Source organism: Pipistrellus hanaki (genome assembly GCF_964339955.1).
Source record: "Pipistrellus hanaki genome assembly, chromosome: 6".
In the NCBI taxonomy this organism is placed as follows: Eukaryota; Metazoa; Chordata; class Mammalia; order Chiroptera; family Vespertilionidae; genus Pipistrellus; species Pipistrellus hanaki.
The window spans coordinates 24,777,302-24,792,327 of NC_140508.1; the positions used below are offsets into that span (position 1 = coordinate 24,777,302).

At 38.0% G+C, this 15,026-nt stretch overlaps 1 protein-coding gene and 1 long non-coding RNA gene across 3 annotated transcripts in view; both read right to left on the reverse strand.

Annotated features, from left to right (window-relative positions):
- Window positions 1–468: 468 nt before the first annotated feature.
- Window positions 469–15,026, reverse strand: part of LOC311624517 — a 184,147-nt gene continuing 169,589 nt past the window's right edge. The window contains exon 2 of the long non-coding RNA XR_014795332.1: window positions 469–2,793. This is a non-coding gene — a long non-coding RNA (uncharacterized lncRNA). The remainder of the gene's footprint in view (window positions 2,794–15,026) is intronic.
- The window catches only part of BTBD3 (BTB domain containing 3), a 35,805-nt gene continuing 21,247 nt past the window's right edge, over window positions 469–15,026 (reverse strand). The window contains exons 2-5 of one of the 2 annotated variants that reach the window (XM_084887862.1): window positions 9,288–9,582; window positions 8,694–8,784; window positions 8,004–8,122; window positions 469–4,475 (exon numbers count right to left, since the gene is read on the reverse strand). In XM_084887862.1, coding sequence (XP_084743988.1) covers window positions 3,443–4,475; window positions 8,004–8,122; window positions 8,694–8,784; window positions 9,288–9,430 — 1,386 coding nt within the window. In that variant the 5' untranslated portion in view covers window positions 9,431–9,582 and the 3' untranslated portion in view covers window positions 469–3,442. Of the gene's footprint in view, window positions 4,476–8,003; window positions 8,123–8,693; window positions 8,785–9,287; window positions 10,052–15,026 lie in introns of those variants that run through there. The other variant, XM_084887861.1, reaches the window with a different exon arrangement.

Here is a 15,026-nt window from a genome sequence, read left to right on the forward strand (position 1 = left end):
GAAGGGGAAAACATAAAACTAATTGAGCACATAAAATTATATTCAAAATTCTCATATGACTTTTAAAAAGAAATTCCTAAACTTAAACTATTATAACCTGCAGCAACAAGCAGCACTGGTCACATCTAAAGCTGTAATGCAGTATTACCCCCTTAGTACAGTCAGATTCACAGACATTTGAGCAACTATAGTATCAGAATGCCAGCCAATCCCATCAGGGAAATAAAAATATATTCATTGACTTCCTCTCATTAACTGAAGAATCAGGCTTTGAACAATGCAACTGATTAACATATGAATTGTTTTCTTATGCTTTAGCTTCAAATTTTTACTTCTTTAGGGATTAGTAATATCTTAGCAAACAAATGCTCCTGACAAACCATCTCTGTACAATGCAGTGGTACCAAGTGTGTCAGAATGAAATTTTTTACTATTTCAAGGAAACTGCAAAAATGCTAAGAAAAACAATTTATGAATCAATTTTATTTTTATTTGCATTTAACATGATTATACACATTCATGTGTCTAACAAGATCTGCACTGTTACATTAAAAATACAGTACAATAACATTCAACATGAGGTACTTCATATTTATATATTTTCCTTCATAAATAATGCTGTAAGCTACTAAATTCAAGCACTCTGATGCACAAATGGCTAGTGACTTGAATTAGTCGAGCTTATTTCAACACTTAAAAAACAAAAAAGACAGTTCAGTGCAATAATTATATAGAAATGAGACCATTTACTTAAATACTATATTAAGATATGCTTAAAGAATGTTACATTAGAGCTGCTAGCCTAGTTCCCCATTTTCCCCAGTATGAATAACAGCAAAGACTGCCAGATACATTGGAAAAAGCATTTACAGGATATTTTAATAAAATTGTGTTTATACACTAGAGTTGCCTGCCTTGTCAGAACAATAGTTTCTACTTTTAAAAGCTACAAAATTTAAGATTACCAAAGAAAATAAAGCAAGCACATTAGCCTTCATTCCATGTAGCTCAAAATGCAGAAGGGAGACTAGGATTTAAAATTTATTCTAAATACAATTTTCAAATTTAACCCACAGCTCTCGTCACCAGCCAATCAGATGGCAAGTGTGTCTTTTCTTTAGGTAAAAACGATCATACAATTAGGTTCTTCTGCACTCAGTGTACAGGATCTCATGGGGAGTTCACATGGAGGGCAGCTAGCTAACAGGAGCATGGACAGTGAGTGTTATGGAATGAACAATATTCACTCTAAGGTTGTCACACTCACCACACAATCTGATATGATGAACTTAGTAATAAACAAAGTTTCTTCTCCTCTGGCTTAAAAATGAGTGCCTTGTAATCAGGTATATAGTCTACCAATTTGCATGGTAGCTATGAATTCCTGAAATGTTTAATAATAATTATTTAAAAAATCATTTGTACAAGTATTTTTTTAAATTGAAAATGTATGTTTATTTCATAGATCCTTTGCCAACACCACTATCTGTTTTTTCTCTAATAAGAAATAATTTTTAGATAATTTGAGAAAGTTGTCCTGGGAGTACTCATTTATTATCACCAGTAACAGCTTTTGATCATCTATGCTAAGAGACATAGGTAATGGCAAAGACAATTAAAACACTTCCCATAATCCAGTGTTTTCCTCCATCAGAAAAGCCAGCCAAAAGCAGCAAGCCCTTGTCTATAAGGGAAGAGGTGGCCCAGAAACACAGTGAATATGCTAAGGGCAGTCACTGACTGGGGCCTTGCTGGGGCCAGCAGGCGAACATTTCTGTCCCGCCTCTCACTGGCCAGGCAGGGAGGAGACAATTCCTGAGTCGGCAACAACCTGCATGCACATGGGTGCCCATGCACACACACCACCCCAGGACTAACCCCTGGCTCCAGACAAGCCAGCTTCAGGCTTGCAGAGCAGGAGAAGGAGGTGGCCAGGGACCACACTCTGGGTGGCAAGGGAAGCCATCTCAGGATCACACTGAGCAGAAAAGCTGCCCAGAAACACATAGATACTTCAACTGGAAGTGAACACACTGGACACTACCAGGGTCACGGGCACTCAACCATTACAAGCCATCTCTGAAGGAGAATTTTTTTGATAAGCTTTTCCCTCCTTTGTTTACATTACCCAGGGACAAATAAGAGAGCTGGATGTGCTGGATGTGATGATGATGATGCAGTGACTATTAGGCCTGATCAGGTGCATCGCTCCAGACCATTTTTTTTAAAACCCTGCAGGAATATATTGGCACTTTAAGATGGCCAGAGGCCAGATTCTAGCATTCCAGGACAAGACAGAATTATAATTAACTAAGAAGGTAGCAGTGATCAAAGTAAAACAGGGAAAGTATATTTCAGATTTAAAAAATCAAGGAACAAAGGTATCATTACAGGAACATGTAGTGCTACAAAACTAATTGTTTTTCATTCATCTAAAGAATTGTTTGGTCCTCTTTTCATAAAAAAAGGGAATAGGAATATATATACAATACGACTTGGAAAACAAGCAAATGGTAGGGATCAGAAGCTAAGTGGTGAGAAAAGTGTTTGACTTTTTCAAACTGTGCATTTTATTGTGCCATCAATTAATCCATTTGAAGTATGGGACTTTTTTATGTTTCATTTCTAAAATGTTCTAGTTTAAAATAATAGACCTGCAACTTCTTTCTAATGACAAAACTTTATAATTTAGTTACTTCTAAAAAAGTGTCTGTACTGCTGTTCTTTGCCTTCTAATCTATAGAGCAAATCTGCTTGTAGCAGAAGTCATGGTCTAAACAATCATCCAAAATCCTTATTTTCACACCCTACACTGACACTTTGCGGTGTTTAACATGTAACAATCTTATGAATGTAGGATTTAAGAAAAAGCCATTCCCAGAAGTAAAATATTTAAAAGGAAAATAAAATAAGAGCTAAACATGATTACTGTTTACTTTCTAAATTATTACTTATTATGAAACAAAACTTTTTTCAAAATTGTACACTGAGGTTTATCTGTTTCTTTTTCTGGGGGGGAGGAGAGGGTGTTCTGTTTAAAAATAACTCTTGTCATTATTGTTTTAGACTATTTACTTTTGTCAAAATAAAGCCCTGAAGGAAATTTGAGGTGATTAAAAATTTTTCTTAATAGGGACAACACTGGGAGGTCAATGGGGCAGTTGGAAAAGAGCACACATTCTCCCCAGCTGCACAGAAAAACGCAATTCTAAAAACCACAAAGCCCTAATAAGAACTTGGCTCTTTGAAGCATAGAGTTAAAAGCCGAATGCTGCATTTTTTGCCTGTACATAATTAAAAGGTTGAAAGAAATTAGAAACTGCCTACAGCTTCATTCATTACAAATTACCTGCGCAGATCATGTATCTGCGGATGAGCTAAGCATCAAGCACGTAGGAACCAGATGTGCACCTCAGAGCCCACTCTGCTTCAGGAAGTGTTTTCAAGCATAGAATATAAGTTCAGGAATCTGCCCTCCCTGTACCCCAGTGCCATTGGTGCTATCTGAGGAGCACTGAAACTGGACAGTCACTTTGCCGCACTGAACCTCTGTCATGCCTTCCTGTCCGAAGTAGCTGAGTTCATTGCCATCCAGTATCACGCTGGCTGTGTAGAAGGTGTCTGGCTCGATCTGCACCGGATACTCAAACCACACAGGGAAGGTATTGCTGGAGCCATCAGAGAAGTACTTGCTCAAGTTCTGCCCCAGGACAACGCCCTGCCGTTTGAGTTCAATCTTGGCACTGTACTCGGCAGAGCCACAGCTGGAGCCATACAGCCCGAAGCCCGCGATGAACACTCTCTTATCCACTGCAAACTGAATGCTGTCACAGCGGCCCCGGTAGCGCCACTGGTTGCTCCGATAAGCGCAGGACTGGAAACGGTGACAGCGCTGGGGGACGAGGCCCTTGCGGGCTTTGCTCACAAACTGCAGCTCGGGCTTCTTGGCCGCAGTGTACCAGAGGAAGATATCATTGGTCTCATTGAGAGTTAGAACTCCGGACTGTGCAGCACCATTTGCAAAATCATCCAGAGCCATTGTAGGTATTCGGATCAAGTAAAGTGCCTTCCCGAGGACCTTACGTTTATTTTCAATGCTCAGAGCTAGATCTTGCCTCTGGCATTCTACTTCAGCCCAGTTGAGAGCTGCCTCAAAAACGACGATTTCTTTGGCATTCAGAGTTTCCCTGCGGAGGATACTTTCCAGTGTCTGGAAGTCGATGTCGCAGAATCCCTCAGACTTCAGAGCTAGCTCAGCCTGAGCGTCGATCACCTCCCAGCAGCGCTGGGTCAGGTCTGGCTCCTCGAACAAGCAGCTCTGGGAGAGGAGCACACAGGCGTTCTTGGCACTCAGGCTGGTCTCCAGGAAATTAACACAGGCTCTGGCAAGGTGAGGGACAATGTACTTTTTGGCAGCATAAAGAGTAGCCAGCACCGTGTCAGCAGCCAAGTCAATTTCATCACAATAGATATATCTGAAAGAAAAAAGGACAAGCACATAAATGGAATTTCACAAAATGAGTGTGTCCAGCAAGGAAAGATGCAACTACTTTCAAGCTAGTTCAAAAAAAGTCATCTTAGATGACCAAAAATGATTAGGGATTAAAAACAACATCTGAAATATATTCTTAATTTAATATCAACTTAGTTTACATAATTAAAGATATTAACTTTGTGTTATTCTAGCCTCTATGCATTTAATAAAAAAAAATAAAAGATACTAGAATGGCCTATCAGAGATTTTTAATATTTAAAAAAAGACCAACAAACTTCTATTACATGTACTTTTTTATATTAAATGAAAAAATAACTCCCCTCTGATTTAGAAGCATTACATGTTTTACTTTAATTTTTTCTGAACATAGATAGAAACAAATGCCTTTAATACTATAATGTTAGCAATGTTTCCATCTTGATACTTTTAAGATATGATTGGATTTCTCCTAAACACAAAATAAACCTGAGATTAAATAAGATATTTTTCACCCTAACTGGTTGGCTCAGTGGATAGAGTGTCAGGCTGCAGACTCAAGGATCCTGGGTTCAATTTAGGTCAAGGGCATGTACCTTGGTTGCGGGCACATCCCCAGTAGGGGGTGTGCAGGAGGCAGCTGATTAATGTTTCTAACTTTCTCTCCTTTCCTCTCTGTAAAAAATCAATTAAATATATTTTAAAAAATAATATATTTTTCAAGTAGTTCCAACTTCATTGGGTTATAAAATATGGACTTCAATGCTCTTTTCTAGTTACCTTTCCATAGAATCTAATGCAGGCTTTGTAATTGGCTTTTTTTTTTTTTTTTTTGCCTTTTTTTTTAACTCTTAACTTTTTGTTTTCTCCCACACATTCTTTTCACCTTCAGAATTAAATAATATATTTAATTAAAAGACAAAGTAAGAAAGCCTAGGTATGCACTACTGCTGTGATTGTGTAATGCTTTGGTGGACACTGCAGTCTCCCACAATGGTATGTAAAGGCGGAAATCATATTCTTCTTTTAGGTTGCTATGGTTCACCAAATGAGTCAGAGAGAACTACATATGGGTGAAAAATACATGCTGATAATACTTCATTTTTAAATCTTTCTAGCTAAGTTACACATACAACGATGGCAATGGCAATAAGAAAAATATCCACAATCACAAATGAAACAGGCATTTTTGATTCCAGAATGCTTCTTCTCTTCTCTGATAGGCTAAGCCATCTACCACTAGCAAGACCTCCTGACACAACTCCTGCAGCTTACAGATGCTGTAGCCAGAAAACCAGGACCTTGGGGAGGCTTCTGAAGCAGAGTCAGCACTCTGGCTCTTATCCTGAGAAGTCTTTCCTTTTCCTCGACAACCCATTGCAGGAATACTAGCTACTCACCCAACAGATAGGCATGGGGAAAACCTGGCCGCCTCTGTCCCCGAACAACGTGGTACTGATATCTACAGCATGACAGCAAATGGCATCTTCCTACGTCTCTGATTTTTACCACTTTACATGGACAGCCTGTCTAATTTTAAAAAGCTACACTGAGATATATTCTAGACAATCCATTTATGAGAAAAGATGCTTATCAACTGACCAATCAAATTACGTAGGTGATGCTCACTCATGTTTCCTAATTGTGTATATATCTGGAACGACACAACACTCTACTCCACTGTAGTAACGTCAAAATGCTGAACCAGCAGTATTCCCCTCTGCAACACATAATATACAAAGCTGTCTTGACTTGTGGAAATAAAGAGAATCTTGCATGTAAAATTGGTTCCTATACTTATATCTCTAAAAGATTACAAAGCAGTTAGTAAAAAAGTGGTAGATTAATTTATATTTTGGCACTTCACATGTTCACTTGCCTTTAACTTCCCTACCTTCCGCTATGAAAGTTTAAGCCAGTAGCAATTAGATTTCAAAACTATAATGCAAATAAATAAACTATCTTTAAGTTCTAGAATTATAAGAGTAAACTGTTTGGCCTCTCTGACTATCATGTTCAAGCCTACTTTGTTCCCATGGCCTTTAGATTAACCGCTTCTTCTTGCATACAGACATGCTACTCATTAGAGCAATTCTGCTTGTGACTTTAGTTGTGCAAAATAAGCCCTTACCAGAGCCTGCCTCTCCCGAGGAGATGAAGGGTGAACAGAAACAATGATTGCCACAGGTTTGCAGGAACCTAACCTTATGACCAGACTCACATCAACTGGAGTCAACAGAGTAAGAACTAAGAAGTTTCCCAATCTTTCTTGAACCCCTGCTAGTGCCTAGATGTCTAAATCATCAATCACCTCTTGCCTCTCCTATTTCCCTCTTCCCTAGAAATAAAAGAAGCCCGAATTCTGTACTTCCTTAAAATGGTTCTTTAAGGACGTTTGCCTGACATCTTCTTGGCTTTCTGAATGAAGTTGCTGTCTTTGCCCCAACTCCTTGTCACTTAACTCACTGGCTGTCATGCACTGAGCTGGGACTGGGTTACAAAATTATCTATACTACTTATTTTTTGTTAGGTCAGCAGATGATAGATAGCAACATTTTAACCATTTGTGGGATTATGTTGACTTGTTGACCCATTTGAATAATTTTTTTTCAACAAACATTATATTTATTCTAGTGAGCTGAAATTCCTACAGCAGCTGATAACTTTGAGCTCCAAAATACCTGGTGTGGTAAAGTAAGTATTTAACAAAAAAATTATATAAATATGATTTAGAATCATAAAAATCATGTTGCTTTTTAGTAACATGGTAGGTTATAACTACCTAACACCAGTACATGTAAAGATGTGCATTCTATTTATCTCATTAACATGTATTGGATTCTCAAAGACCCATCCATGAGATATAAAACTATTTTTAATTAATATATATCTTATAACTTTATATTGCTATGTTACCAATTAAAGTTATTCTGTATATATAGAGAACTATAGAAAACTATTCATATCTCTTAAAAATTTCTCCTCTACTATCATATGCAAGTTCTTCTTATCCTTGAGAAAGGGTATCTGATTTTATGTAAGAGTATACTTATGTATATGTGCAAATATCAGATAAGTTTTACATTTGCTGGTAGAACAATAAGTCCTAAAAAATGGAGGAATCTCTTAACTGGTGGAGTTAAACAAGGTATATATTTCCAGAATTGTAAAGCAAAAATGTAATTTGCCTTTAAAGAGTTCTTCACACACAATGCTTTTAGAAAGGACATCCTCTATTAGATAATGCTTATGCCAGAAAGTTATTTTTCCTTAATTCTAAGTTGTTAAAAATCAAATCACAAGCCACTTGCTCCCAAATCCCGTGCTATGGTGTGATTATAAATGACTGCATCATTCCTCGTTTTCCAATGAAAGATACAGTTTTCTCCAAAAACATTTACAAGGTAAGCAGCACCCTCTTTCTTCATCAGCCTCCCTTTTCTGTTACACAGAACTTAAATTTAATTGTGAAACCAGCAGAGTACAAATACGGCATAAACAAACTCTTTCCAAACATACGAATGATGCTTACTTCAGCATAGCGAGAAAAGCAGCAGGTTCGACATCTGGTATACGGATTTCATCTTTGTCCTCAGCAAGTTCTCCGTAAAACATTGCATGGAACACAGAGCTCCCAACAGCTAAAACATACTGTGGAGAAAGGGAAATCTTATTTCACGCTCTAAATTGAAACATTTTCAGCAAATCAGCTCAGAAAAACAACTCTAAGCAATCGGGTTTAGTGGACACGGAGCACCTCTACCTGCTCTTTTGTCAAAGCAGAGGTACAGTGTATCTTGCTGTGACAGTAAAAGATAGATGTCCATGCAAATCAGTCTCTACGCTGCTAATTAACTCAACGCTTTAACAGATTAATGCACAAGTTCCCTCATTACAAAATAAATACAAGAAAAGCTTATCTGACTGACTTCTAGGGGAAGAGCAAACATATGACTTTCCTAACCTGTCACAACAAGTCCCCATGACCGGAGAGTTAAAAGGGCATGTTTTTGTGCGCGCTGTAAAGCAGGGTAAAAGGAACAAAGAAAAAAAAAAAACTAAGCGTGGCCAAAGCCCTTTGGAGAGGCTGAGCTTTCACAGTGATGGGGTGAAACATGCACTGCCTGCCATCAGCAAGCTGCCCACCCCAAATTCCAGGCTGGCAGACAGGGTCCCTCTTTGTGAACCTCAGGACTAAACTGGTAATGCAGCTGTTGCTTACTTTGTGTCCTGGCAACCGCTGAGTCCCACCTGGTGGCCCAACCACAAAATGTACATCTGCCATCAAATCATTATTGAACATCACCGCATTTCTAAAAACAGAAGTAATTCATTAATTCACACAGCCAGCATTCTCAATACCCCCTCCCCAATGTACAAAACACATAGGAGATTCGCAAGCTAAGCAACAATTTAAAAAGTTCAGGGTAAAACTACAAATAAAGGTTCCAACTAAACAACTGTGTTTGTAATCATTGCAAGCGCATGGGAAGTAACTGAAGTTAAAAAAAAAAAAAAAAAAAAAAAAGTTATCCAAACTTTTCATCAGACTAAGGCTAAATAAAAGGTTTCTGTTTTCTGTGGCCCACAGACATACCCCTGTCACTTAAATGTTACAGCTTGCAAAAACATTTTTATCTAAGAGGAAAACAGCTGTACTGTTTTGGAAAAGGCACAAGGCAGTTTTCCATTACCAATAAAGCTGCTGGGAAAAGAGGAAACACAGATTTATGTTAAAATACAGTATGGGTTGTGCAAAAGCAGAAACTTCAACACAGGAAAACTTTTAAAGTAAACATGCTGGCCCGGCACTTACCTTTCCCTGATGGTAGGATAAAGACCCTGCCAGTTCGGGGCCGGAATAAGGTTGTTGTTACTGAGGTTCTGCTGGTGGTACTGCTGGACAGAGGTGCTGCTGGAGTTGGCTGGCTTTTTGCGGGGAAATATATCAGCAGCCATCTTCTTCTTTTTAGTCTTCAAGGTAATTATTTCATAACAAACTGGAGACAACTTGCTGATGCTGCTGCTGCTGCTGCTGCTGCCGCTGCTGCCGCTGCTACTGCCGGTATTTGTTTTCTTCGAGCTCTTCTTGGATCTGTTCTTTACCGTCTCTGGAAGCATCAAGAAGAAGGTGAGACATTTCATGTTCTTTTCCTTGTCATCTACCATGAGGACAGGATGTCTCTTTAGAGTTAGATATCCCAAGATGGTACGAACATCAGGAAAAGAGGCTGGCATGAGCTAAGACGTTCACAGAAACCAACAAGCTGATATTTTGCTTCTTTTCTTAGCCAGGCAAGGTGACCTTTTCACTATGTTGAATAATAACTGGCTTTAAGTTTTATCCAGTACTGGGTCTGTTAAATACATGCCCGTCATGATTCCTGTTTCTCTTACTTGCTCATAAAAATAACCTAGTTTCCTGGATCACCTGAAACTGCTACAGTGAGCGAAGATGACAGGCAGAGAGCCTCAGCACTTGTTTTCTGAATTAGGTTAGCAAGACGCGCTGGAGCCGTGCGAGTCTGTTCAGCCGGCTGAAGTTGTGTGGTGAATGGATCTGAGGAGAGTAGGTATTACAGCCCTGCAGATGGAGTCAGACAGCCAGTGCTCGGAGCCAATAGCTGAAGTCACCAATCATGATTGGACCAAGCAAAACAGTGACACCTATTGTAACGTGCACAGTTCTGGTATTAAAGGAACAGCAGTTACATTCTCCGGTCTACTGTATTATTGCATATTTAAATAAGATAAGCAACCCATGAAATACATTTGAAAGCAGGAAGAGTTTGTGCTCACAGATTTCTCTTTAGTAGCTGTAGATTTTTATTTCCCCAGTTAAACAAACAGGATCTATTAACAAAGGGCAGGGACTCATGTCTACTCTATATTACTAATAAAATCTTTATCCGGCAGCATTTAGTTTCAAATACTTCAAACGAAATTCTCCATTCTACCAGGTACAAAGAATTATTAACAGCAAAACCATAATAAACATATTTATCAGAGCTTAGTGGAAAAAGTGTTATTTTTCTTTTTCCGGTCTCTGAATGTAAGTTATAAGGGGAGAGAGAGAGAGAGAGAGAGAGAGAGAGAGAGAGAGAGAGAGAGAGAGAGAGACAGACAGACACAGGAGAGAGAGAGAGACAGGAGAGAGAGAGAGAGAGAGAGAGAGAGAGAGAGAGAGAGAGAGAGAGAGAGAGAGAGAAAGAGAAAGAGAGATGAGGTCATGTATTCCTCTTACCTCCCAGTGTTTTCTAGCTCCTATAATGATTTTTGACAGGAGTCCCAGATCATAACATACTGTTAATTAGACTAAGATTATACCAGTAAGCTTAACAGCACTGAAGCACAGACAAATTCTAGATGCAAAAATAAGATTCAAGTGAGACATATCTAAATCCAGTAATCAGTGTTTCAAGGTTGCAATTCACTACAGTATGGTGATTGCAGGGGGGAGGGAGGTGGTGGAGGTGGAAGAGAATAGAGGGGGGATAGATGATGATGGGAAAAAAATAAAGAAAAAATAAAATGAAAATAAAGGGAGGAAAAGGGTTATAATTCACTAAAAATATGTCAGATGGGGCTCTGTTCAAGATTTCAAAATGCAACTGAAATACTATGTTTACATTTAGCTTTGTCATAATTTTTAAGAATATAACCCACAACTTCTAACACAAAACAAGTAATATGGCTATTCAACATGATAAATGTTCTGATGCCACCTGGTTAAAATGTAAACAGGTTCTCTCTACTTTGAATCAGAAGACTATAAACTATTATCTGTTTTTTATAGCCAATCCTCCAACAATGTCTAGCTTTAGTGGGTTAAGGAAAAACAAAAACACCTGCTGTAGGTTCCACACATGCTTATTATTTCCCAAAGGAGGGCTAATGAGGAGACTTAATCTCCCTCCTATCTACTTGTCCCCAATGCAGCAGCCATTTCTACCCCTCAAGTGAATGCACTCTTTATGGCCACATCCCTGCTGGCTACACAACACTCATCTGAATGAGGAGTCAGGACAGAGTGATGGTTCAACAAATGGGGGCCTCAATTGTTATTATGACTGGTAATCTAGTGACAATAACATACCAGAATCAGACTTCCGATCCTTAGGACCCCTAAGTCATTAATGGATCCAAGGAATATCCTCTTTACTGTCACTGTTATTCTTAAAATTGTTAGCAAAGCCACTGCTACGTAAGAGAACCACAGTCTTTCTTTAGTAGGTTATTCATCCTCATTTTACACAGACACTAAAAAAGCTGCTTATTTATTACGATTGCCATGTTTCCAAATACAGGGCTACCTACACTCACATACACAATTTCAAGCCACCTTCAAACACATTTTAATACACAATGTGTGTGTGTGTGTGTGTGAGAGAGAGAGAGAGAGAGAGAGAGAGAGAGAGAGATCTAGAAACTAGCTTTTCAAAGCATGAAAAAGAAACAAATGAGTTCCTTTTTGAGCTAAGTGTTCAGGATATGATTTTTTGAAAATTAAAGGATTTCTCTCTTGCTTAACCACTACTAACTTTTTGCCACCACCCTCCTAGGAAGCTACCACGACAGGGAACTGGTCCTTCTGACAGGTCAGACAGTAATCATTAGAATGGAAAGGGAAACAAGCTGCTTTGAGATTGACATAGTATTAACTGGCATCTGAACAGTCAAAATAGAAAAAGCAAAAAAAGCCTATACAAGAACTTAGAAGATTCTGTGGCTGTTATTCATTTTGCATATAGTTCAACACTCTTTCCTAACAGGCCAGTTAGGAAAGAAAAATTATGTATTTTAGAAAATTTTCCTTCTGAAAATTGGAAAATCAAGTTTTGTGGAAAATCCCAAATCTGCGAGTTACCGTATTTTCCGACTTTTGAAACGAAAAAAAGTCAACCGAAAATCGGGGGCAAAAGACCAAAATTGCACAAAAATTACCTGCAGATCTTGACGGCAAAGTCAGTCTTTTCTTTGAAGTGGGGGGTAGTCTTATACAGTGAATATAAGCCTAAACCTATGTTTTAACTGTAAAATTAGGGGGTCGTCTTATATGCCGGAAAATACGGGTAGATGAAGTAGTGCTAATTCTGAAGCACCTAGAACAGTGCTGTGAAGAGGGGCCTTACTACTCATAGATGTGGGGACTGATGAGTACCCTTGTTTACAAAGATATGGTCCTGGATATAAAAAGTAATCCGATTAAAAAATAAGAATGGCATTTAAATTATTGCAGCCACTTTGAAAAGCATGGAAATGTTAATAAAATGGAGACAATGGAAAACTTATGGAGCGTTATCTTTCCTTACCAAGGTCCTTGCTACTGAAATTAGGGCCCAAAGAGCAATGGCAGGAGCACTGTCTGCAGGCCTGCTAGAACCCAGATCTCAGCCAGATTCTACATTAGAATCTGCATTTATAAGACCCTTCAGGTGAGCTGTATGACACTGAAGTTTGAGAAAACCTTTTCTAGAACACTAAGGAATGTTGCCGGGTCTACCCAATTATCCAGCATCAACCTCTGGCATTGCATTTTGCATTCAATTGTCAACTGAATGCAATTGTCAAAATAATTTAATTTGATTTGGACATGAAATTTAATAACCTTCATGTCTTATTCTGAAATTCTTCTGATTAAGCTTAAGTGCAAACATTCAGGGGTGTAAAGAAACAACTGAGAGCCCCCCCCCCACAACACACACACACACACACACACACACACACACACACACACATTTTTCAATTCTCTGAAAAGAAACTCAAGCCCAGATTATCTTCAAGGACAAAAACAGACATGATTTTAGTGGGAAATAAAAGAGTTAAAAAATACCAATTGTGAAACAGATGCTACTTGATATTTTTAAATAACCTACTTCACAATTTTATTTTTAAAAATTAATGTCGTGGCACAGCAAAATTAGTAACCAAGTAATATGGTTCAGCTCTAGCCCAGCCACTAAAAATTAAGGTAAATATGTGCTGGGGACTGGGGAGTCCTGAACAAATCATTTAGCCGTTTCCTCGGCTACAAAAAACCACGAAGTTCATCAAGAAAAGATGAGTATTTCTCAAACTTTACACTCAATCCACAGCAAGGCATGCATTTTATATTCAGACTTAGGGATACACACACACACAAATGGAAAGGAAGTTCACAAAATTAACTCTTAACCTGTTATGATATACTCTGAAATTTTGTTTTATTCTTTTTTCTTTTCCTTTGAATGTTGGTCTTGGTTCATTCCATTGGTTTCATGAGCACAGTAGAGTCTAAGTAACAATGGTCCAGATTATTTCTAAAGGTTTTTATGGTTTAACATCCCAGGGTCTTTTTCTATGAAGAATTTGGATTTGGTGCAATCAGGTGAGGAATAAGGCAAGACTGCATCAATTTCATGGAGCCCATGAAACCCCTCAGGTTGCATGCAAAATTGGAAGTGTTGTATTTACTTACTTACTTACTTACTTATTTATTTATCTATTTTTTGGGGGGAAGCCATAGCTCTCATCTGTCTTTCAGAGTAATCCATGACCCAGAATACATTAAAAATTTTTATTATAAAAACATCTAAAATTGATTTGAATATACAAAATATTCATGTCACCTTATTCTCTGCTTTAATTTCTATAGCTTATCTAATTAAACACAAATTATGGCTTCTTAAGTATAAATAGTTAAAGCCCCATTTATTAAATTTGTAACCCAAAAATACCACACACTGGATTGAAGGGTAATAAAAGATACCAGCCCTATTATCTATTGCCAAATCTCACCTCTGAAATTTATTTCCAACTAAGATTGTATCACTTATTCCTACACCTCCTCAATTTCAAGACTATTATGAGGGAGCCATCATTAATCTGCTCTAATGAAGTAAATAATAGGTCAAGAAGCCCATCAATCTTTTATGAGAGTATTTTCAAAATACAACATGCTGATCATGCAGTATATTAAGTGTTAGATACACAATGGTGAGCAAATTAGGAACTAAGCTTAAAAGGTTATTAGCTAATAATAGTGTTTCAGATGATTTTTATAATTGCCAGAGTCCAATTACCTTTATCTTTTTAGTCAATGCCCAATAATAACAAAATTATCAATTTAAGATAATTAAATCATCCTCTTCATCACTGGGAGGTTTGCCTGACATCCTATCTTTATGTAGTAGAATCTGGTATGTTCAGTTTGGGGACTTGAGTGAGGCTTGGAACTAGTAAAAGGGACTACAGAAATCATTCATGCAAGCTTGCCCCACAAAACCTTAATCTGGATGGCCACAGATTAAGACATTTGTGAAAAGTCCATAGTTAAGTAGTGGGACCATGTCAAGACTAGAATGCAGATTTCCTGACTGCTTGCCCAATTTTGTCTGTTCCACTAATTCTAATGTTCACCCATAATAATTACCCTACATCTTTACATAATGCTTTATCTTTATATTTCTATTCTTCTTTAAAATAAAAATATATGTGCAAAATTTACAGACATGAAAGTCATGAACATATCACACCCTACAGGAGGCACACTGTAGGAAGAAGGCTAGAAAGATAC